At 35.0% G+C, this 8,503-nt stretch overlaps 1 protein-coding gene across 4 annotated transcripts; it reads right to left on the bottom strand.

Annotated features, from left to right (window-relative positions):
• Positions 1-429: 429 nt before the first annotated feature.
• On the bottom strand, positions 430-5,044 carry LOC120077747 (Pentatricopeptide repeat (PPR) superfamily protein). 4 transcript variants are annotated; one of them, XR_005481835.2, is made up of 3 exons: positions 4,943-5,044; positions 702-4,868; positions 430-459 (listed from the first exon to the last, which is right to left on the bottom strand). XR_005481835.2 is itself a non-coding variant. In XM_039031738.2 (3 exons), the coding sequence occupies exon 3, from the start codon at positions 4,285-4,287 to the stop codon at positions 2,503-2,505; it is 1,785 nt and encodes a 594-aa protein (XP_038887666.2). In that variant the 5' UTR covers positions 4,288-4,504; positions 4,751-4,868; positions 4,943-5,044; the 3' UTR covers positions 430-2,502. The 4 variants fall into 4 exon arrangements, 3 of the variants coding, with proteins under 3 accessions (XP_038887666.2, XP_090169608.1, XP_038887664.2); XM_039031738.2 differs by having other exon boundaries at positions 430-4,504; positions 4,751-4,868; XM_090313482.1 differs by having other exon boundaries at positions 430-4,246; positions 4,751-4,868.
• Positions 5,045-8,503: the final 3,459 nt, after the last annotated feature.

The following is an 8,503-nucleotide window of genomic DNA, read 5'->3' as shown; positions in this document are numbered from 1 at the left end:
ATTACGTGGAAGGAGAGAAACAACCACCTCTTCAATAATGTTTTTTAACATATTTACCTTGCTATGTCATGGTGCAAGTGTGCATAATTCTATAATTCTTTTGATCTTACATCTCTTTTGACCAATTGGGGAAGTCTTTTGTTAGTCCATTAGTTTGAGCCCTTCTTTTATAAATTTCATGCATCAATAAAAAAATTTCTTATAAAAAAAACTGCAATTTCTTCCCATTTCCAATATATATCATTGCCTCCTTGCTAGGTGTTGAGAGATCAACTCTGTTTCTATCTGATAATTGCATTACTCCACCATTACCATTCTAGATGAAATGATCCGAGTTTTCATCATCTCCTACTAAAAGTTTTCAAGGAGATATATGCAGTTCAGAAAATGGCTGCCTATAAGGTGACTAATCCAAGACAACAGCATCAGTAACATGTAAATAGCTCTTATCTTCTTCATCTGACAACATATTGCCAACGGTTGGAACAAAAGGTTCAACAACGGCCAGGAGAAAATCAAGTGGAACAAGAAGTTGAGGTTTTTGAACTAATAACCCAAAAAAAAACAAAAACAAAAACAAACAAACAAAAAAAACAGGAAAAAAAAAAAAAAAAAAAAAAGGTTGAAAACTGTGTGAATTTTGCATCAAGAATAAGCATTGTATGAACTGCTTGAGAAATATTTTCTTCCATGGTACTTACATCACTTGAGAGTTGATTTTGGTATGCGCAGCCGAGCTGTGCTGATGCTGTTAGAAATTCCAATTGCCCGCCTGAATTACAGTTCAGTTCCCTCACGCTCATCAAAAACAGTGAAACCCTCGAGTGTTGCTGAAAGAAAACCTTTACCATTTGTGTTGTGAGTTCTACAATATCCTTGCACTATTAGCCTGGAAAATGCAGTTGAAAAACAGAGCACACAGAAGAATTCGCAATACAAGATATGAAATATAGAATCTGCTTGAGTTACTAAAGGAAAGACTGAAAATTCAATGTTTGAAACAAGATAGAAGTGCAAAGGAAATATTTGATAGTTGGGCCTATAAATAGCGGATGAATGATTAAAAACTAAAAACGTAAAAGAGTGGTGGATAGTATATTTAATGTCTTTTAAAAAATAAGCTTTATGAATAATAGAATGTTGGTAGGCCTTGGATTTTTTCCTCGTGGAATTTTAATTTGGGGTTGTTTCGTTGAAGTCTAGTGGTTTCTTAGTGTTGCTGTCCCCAGATCCTTTAATTTGTTGGCTCATTGTTTCTGTTTTTCTTCTTACATCTTTCTTGTTAGTGATGCTCTTATTCAAAGCCCTTTTTTCCTTTCTTCTTCCTTCTCACATAGGGAGTTTGCTTCCTGACATTTCCTTTTCATTTTATAGATGAAAAGATTTTTTGTTTTTTTGAAGCTTGTTGTTTAGTTAGTAATTAGATTTAGTTAGTTCATTGTCATCCTCTGTAAATAGACGAGGGATAGTCTCTTGTACTAAGAACTTTGAATACTGCACAATGGCTTATGCGTTCCCTTGTTTGTTGATGAGGAGAATTATAGGATAATTAGTACATTTGAGTTTAATATTTGTTTAGTTGTTAATTTAGATTAATGGGTGTTTAATTAGTATTTTAGACTTTATTAGTTAATTGATTTAATTTCTTATAAGACTATAAATAGCCACTTTAGCGTTGTAAGCTTTTGAATATTCATTTGAATATAGAACTTTCCTTGTTTAGCCATGGATTTGTCCTGTCATTTGTTGATTGTCCTCTACAAATAAAAGTGCTCTCTCGTACTTATTTTCTCATCCAGTATATCATCCAGATTCCTTTCCTTAAAAAAAATGATTTTGAATACTGCTGCTCATATTGAAGTAAATAGTTCACTTTAGGAGAGTTTCTTAGACACTGTGCATTTAATTATAAGGAACTGAAAATTAGCTACAGGAGGGAAATTTTAGTTAGGGATACAACACCTGCACAGTAGCTAAAGATGCATCTCCTGATATTCCTGCACGTAAGCACAATTGAACCAGGTCAGTAATAACAGTGTTTCATTGACACGAGGATGGTTCGCTTGTTTCAGATTTTGTCCCATGTAGAACCTGACGACTTGCCATGGTTCACCTAAAGATCGAGCTGCACTGCAGTCATGAAGGTCGTTGTTGTCCTCGTTTTTGTCCTTCTCCTAATATATCTGCATCTTGCTCTTAGAAATTCATTTTATAGATGAAATCCAACAACCTGGGCTGCAAACTGCGACAGTTTCGATCAATTTGTGAGCAGAAAATATTAGCGATTTGGACGGGCGGCCGTTCATTGTACATAACTCAATCACGTCGAAAAAATGTAGATGTGTCTCACTATTTTTCCAATTTACTAAACATAAGATCTTTTGCTTTGAACTCTAGTTCGGACAATTTTTTTCAATGGCCTTCAACCAGGCTCAAGGACGGTTCTATGAAAATCTAGACAATGATTTTTTATCACACCAGTTTCAAGCTTCATGTATAATTTCAGTATAAGCCAACCCATTTTTTGAATGCTCTAACGTCCTGCAATCTTTTCTTTTGTGCCTCAGTTTTGGCGTCTGATGGCTTTAGGCTCCTATAAAGATTCTTATGAAGCATTAGAAACTCGCTTTTGTACATCCCCTTGTCAGTGTACATATTCCGCTCCTCCATATGTCCAACAATTTCCATCACTCTCTCAAAGTAACCACCTTGAAGAAAGCACAGCAACAAGCACTCATACAGATCTCTACTCAATGCCAAACGTGCACTCTGCATTCTCCTTTTCATGTCACCCCATAGGATCGTTATGTTGCGATACATGTGCAAAGAAGAAAACCCAAAAACTAGATTGGCGAAAGTTTGTGCAGTAGGTTGGATGCCCATTTGTTGCATTCTTTTGTAGGCCTGTAAGGCATCCTCAATCATTTTGGCCTTACAGAAAAAGTAAATGGAGGAATTGAACTTGTAAACTCTAGAATGTGAATTAGTCTCTTTCATTTCTTGAACTAGAGATTCAACCAGAGATGTGTTGCCGGCAGCTGCTTTGATTATGGGCAGCGAAATTTGATTAGCTAGTTTGGAAGAACACGTAGAGTTAGCCAAGTCTTCAGTGTTACTGACGGACAGGCCAAACCTTGCCATTTGTTTTTTCAGCACATTTGCTTCCCTGAGCATATCCTTTTTGTAATATGCGTTCAAGAGCAAGAAATAAACCATGGAGTCCATTGCAGAGCCAACTGCTTCAACATCGTCCAAAATGTCATGAGCAGTTTCGAGCCAACCTAAACAAATGCAAGCTTTAACTACATCAGAACACAAATTAGAACATTCAACTGATGCCAACCCTTTTTGAACTTGAAGCAAGAGTTTTGAGAGCTCAGAAGTTTCTCCAAGCCTCCTGAGTTCAATAATGAGTTTAGCTAGAGTCTTATTACTCGCAACAAGCTTCCCATTCTTACAATTTATGAACTCTGGTCTGACTTCCACATTGAGAACAGAATCTTTATGCAGTAGTTCTGGCATAATCTTTATCTTCAATCCATCCTTTAGATGACATGATCCAATTGGAACAAAGCTAGATTTCTGCAAGTCCCTCCAATGTTTTTGAATGCTAGTAGACTCACCAAATTGACATATTTCTAGCACAAGGTTAGCAGCAGAATCAAAATCATCATACTTAAAGTGCAAGCTCAACAAGGCATCATAGAACTGACAATAATGACAAACCAATGAAGGCGAAACTTGGTCAATGTGGATTTTCAAATTCTTTAGCTCATCTCTTTGACCATTCATGTCATAAATCCGTGCAATTAGGACAATTGTAAGCGCATCAGCAACAACCTCAGTTTGAGACATCAATTCCACTAGTTGCTGCCCCTTTAAAGATAATTTAAACCTGACACAAGCATGGAGCACCAGATTAAATAGCATAGTATCCGGTTTCATCGACTTGGCTTGGTCATTTCTACTTGTAGCCTGTCGTAAGAAACAATCACAAATCTGGACCAAAATATTAGAAGCGATATATGTTCCAATCTCTGACTTCACCATGTGCAGAATAACTAGCTGCAACAGTTCCATTTGCGGTAGTCTCCTCGTCTCCAGCATCAATCTAAGAATCTCTGAAGCAGGAATCGGCATTTGGGATCTCGCCAATGCAAGACTAAGTTTAGTTAAGGCATCAAGTCGCAATAGAACTGGCTTCTCTTTCCAGAATTGAAGAACCAAGTTACACGCCTTTTGTAGCCTATTGCAATCAGAAGTATAGGACAATCGAGAAACCAACATAAGCAAAACATTGTCCTTTGGAAAACCATAAAGCCTTCTGAAATCACTAAACAACTCCCATGCTTCATCAATTTGATTATCTTTCAAAGCAAGTTCGAGCTTTCCCAATAGCACATCATAAGATGAACCTCCCCAACATAATTTTGTGGGGTGTGCAGAAGTAGAAACACAGCGAAAAAATGGAATTTGAGACTTTCTATACCATAACTCTGCAACTCTAGGGTTTCCAAAAAAATTTAGGAAGATCAGCTTCTCACTATTAGCTGATATCAAAGCAAAGCTCCGCAAAGCTGAAACTAATCCAGATTTCAAAGGAAAAATTGTGGATAATCGGGATTGCAATAGTCTTTCTCTAGCTAGGATCAAGGCCATAAGAACTAAGAAATTACCCTACAACTTATCTATATGTGAGATACGATGCTCGAAATTTACTAATTCCAAATAGGGATTTCGGCGACAGTACCAGCACTTGCGTGACGGCGATGGCGACGACGACACTGCTGTGAAGGGATTCCTGCAGCGAACGTGCTCGGCGGACCACGACGGCGACTGGTCGAAGGGACGGGCGGCGACTGTGAAAACTGAAAAAGAAAGATGAGAGAGAAAAGAACAGAGAGAGAGAAACAAAGAATTGACAGATGGACGGCGGACTTACCGGTGACGAGCGGCGACGCCAGCGGCACGTGAAATTTTTTTGCATTAAGAGAGACAATGTAATATTGGTAAATGGTAATGAATTAAAAAACAAGGCCTTTTCCAATGTAATTAAAAAAAAGTCCAAATTAAAAATTAAAATAAATAAATAAAAACCAAACGGATGGAAGAAAGCCCAGTCCAACATGTGAAATACCAAAAATATCCCAGTCGATACAAAAAATCGGGACCCGCCCAACTATTAATTGGATTATACAAAACCCACGCTCACGCCTGATACTTGTGTCTTACCATGTCTTCTTCTTCCAACGACAACGAATCCTTAGATACTACACTATAACCATCTATGGCCTGTATATCTCCGGCTTATCCTTCTTTCGCTACTTCATTTTCTTTTCTCGCTGCTTTATTTTCTTCTCCCGCTGCTGCTTCATTTTTTGTTTCTCATTCTTCTTCTTCCTCTGTCCTACTGCTTCATCTTCTTCTCCCGCTGCTGCTTTTGATTTTTAAAGGTTACAATCTATCATCAAATCTAACTTCAAGGTTATAATCATTCTCTTTTCTTTTCATTTCATTAATACTCCTATTTAATCATACTTATTAAACATTATTGGACCTAATTTTGTTTAACTAGATGGTAAGCAAAAAACGATTAATGTTGAATCATCAACCAGTAAAGAAAACAAAGGAAAAGGAAAGAAAATAATGAAAGTTGATCAATAAGCAGAGCAAAAAGAAACAAATCTAAAGAGAAGAAGAAAGTAAAACTAAAATTCTCTATGTATCAATAGAACTTTAACATCAATACATACTTGTTGTGCATCATGCTTATTTAATAATGTACTTATATGTCAACTATTTATCTTAGAAACTTTAGCAAAAACTTTAACATCAATCTATCTATTATTGATAAATTTGAATTAAGATAAACAGAGATATCACAAATAGATAGTGGTAAAGCATTATCTATGTCTATCTCAAATAGACAGTGGTAGAACACTATCACTGCCTATCTGAGATAGACCGACTTCAATGGTAAACATTAATGTCTGTTTCTATAGTTTCTATATCGTTTGTACCCTATATTTTTTTTTAGTTGAGTGGATCTATTATTAATAAATTTGAATTGAGATAGGCAGAGATAGAGTACCATCTCTATCTAACTAAGATAGACAGTGATAGAGCACTATCACTGTCTATCTCAGATAAACAGTGATATACTTCAATTATAAATTCTAATATTTGTTTCTATAGTTTCTATATGGTTTGCTCTCTATATTTGTTTAGTTGAGTGTTATTATTGATAACTTTGAATTGAAATAGACAGTGATAGAGTATCATCACTGTCTATCTGAGATAGACAATGATAGTACTTTGTCTATCTCAAATAGACAGTGATAGAGTTCTATCACTGTCTATCTAAGATAGACAAGGATAGAATACTATCTCATAGATATTGTTAAATATTATTGATAGTTATCTTAATAGTTGTTGGTGTTAGTCAAATTTTACTTTCTAAAATATTGTTAAATATATATTTTCAACAGGTGGAACATGAATTAGTCATGGAAAATGAGAACAGAAACTTAAGAGTTATAGTCTACTTTAGTGTAGAGGTCTTAAATTTGATGAGAACAAAGTTAGATGAAACAATTTTTCCAAAAGTTTTAAATGGCCCATTTGGACACTTTCTAAATATTAACATGGCCAAAAAACCCAACCAATTCCTCAAATACTTAGTAAGAAGACGATGCTATACAAAGAAGCCAAATGTCATTGCATTTAACTTTACTAACCATATAGCAGAATTTGGGTGGAAGAAATTTTGTTTATGTTGGGATTAATGTGCTAAATCTAGTGTATCTCATGGATTGTAGTTTTGTTAACACAAATAATTTATTTAATAAAATCAAAGGTATTTTATTTGACATTTAGACAACATTAATTCACTCCAATAAACTAAGACTCAAGGTTATATGATGTCATAAAGGTGGTTCATATTCAAGTAATAACCTAAAAGGTCTGCTGTAAATAGATGAAAGTTGAGTGTCTTATCCTGATAATACTACGGATACGACCCACTTTGTAATTGTTACATGAGTTGTAAATGTTACAAACAATATGAACTATATTATTCATGTAAAGAAACATGAGTGGGATATTCTGTATGAAGGAGTTTATACATAGACCGAACCACGAAATAATTAGTTTCTCTTTGTAACACCGTTATTTGAAGAAACTAATATTTCACTAGAATGACGATAGGAGACTTGAACATAATCATGAGTGAATTGTGAACTCCTGTTTATGACGACAATCCTTTGAACTGTATGGGTGAGATTGTCCATGATAGCCGACTCAATAAGCCTACCATTTTGTAGATTTGTCTGATTAGGGAGCTGGGAACACAGTTACACAAGATGAAATTTACTTCTTCCCATTCCTTGGGAAAATAGATAAATTACTCCCTTAATAGTTGGTTCCAGGTCTTGAACAATGAAGCTTTAACCTCTCACTGATCCGAGAGATGTTAGTTTATAATTAGACTATAAATTATTTATTCACTAGAGGGATCAATGTACTTAAAGAGTTAGATGTAACTGTAGGGATAAAACGGTATTTTGACCAACTTAACCATTCAACAGACTCTCACCTTTCAATCTCTAAAGCAAACACTACCAAATTTAAGATATTCAACCCATGAATGCTGACATAAATTTTCATTTTATTTTATTTGTATTCTAATAGCCTTATCATAGATGCATAATTAGGTGCTCTGTTTTCAACGCATGGGTAGGTTCGCTTTTAGTGTTGGTGATTTTGATTTTGGTAGTGGAAGAAGTTTTGATTCATTCCTATACACTGCTATCTGCTATAAAGATTAGGTCTAGTATTTTGTGATATATGATATTTGATGCTCACATTATTATGTGTATATAAATCATTATCTGCTATAAACTTTTATTAATGATGATTGCTATTTTTGTGTTATTGCAAATTTTATGGCATTTTATTGGTAAGGGTGATTTTTTCATTTAGCTTTTCAAACGGTTGAAATCACATTTTTTACCAACTAGTACTGTGAGTTTTACATTCTTCTTGTTAAAGATGTGAAAGCAATCCCTTTGACAAATTTCTCTTGTAGGCATGTTTCTTCCCAAGATCAAATTTTTATACAAGAACTTCATTTTAATTTATAGCTTTTAGTTAGTTATCCATAATGTCTTTTGTTGCCATCTACTTTCTGCTAATGGTTGAGATTAAGTAAATCTAACTACCATGGGACATTTCTTCAAAGTCTAGCTCTTAATAGCATTGGTGGATGTCAGCCTGTTCTTGGTTTTGGTCAGGGCTTTCAAAGGCTGATCACTTGAGCACTTCCCCAACATACATTTCCACTTCTGATGCAATTGAAACTGGTGTGTTTATTTAGACTTGGTTGGTTTCTGCTGGACATAAGCTTGGGTTGTTTGTCATTATTGAGTTTGTTGATGCATGTTATGGACAATTGAAGTGCAACTTGAGATAGATCCTGTTAAACAAATAATTGTTCGTAGAATAT

This window comes from Benincasa hispida, chromosome 5 (genome assembly GCF_027475165.1).
Source record: "Benincasa hispida cultivar pf3 chromosome 5, pf3_genome.v1.1, whole genome shotgun sequence".
NCBI classification, from domain to species: domain Eukaryota; kingdom Viridiplantae; phylum Streptophyta; class Magnoliopsida; order Cucurbitales; family Cucurbitaceae; genus Benincasa; species Benincasa hispida.
Note: the sequence above shows the minus strand (reverse complement) of the source record. Positions and strands in the feature narration are given on the sequence as shown.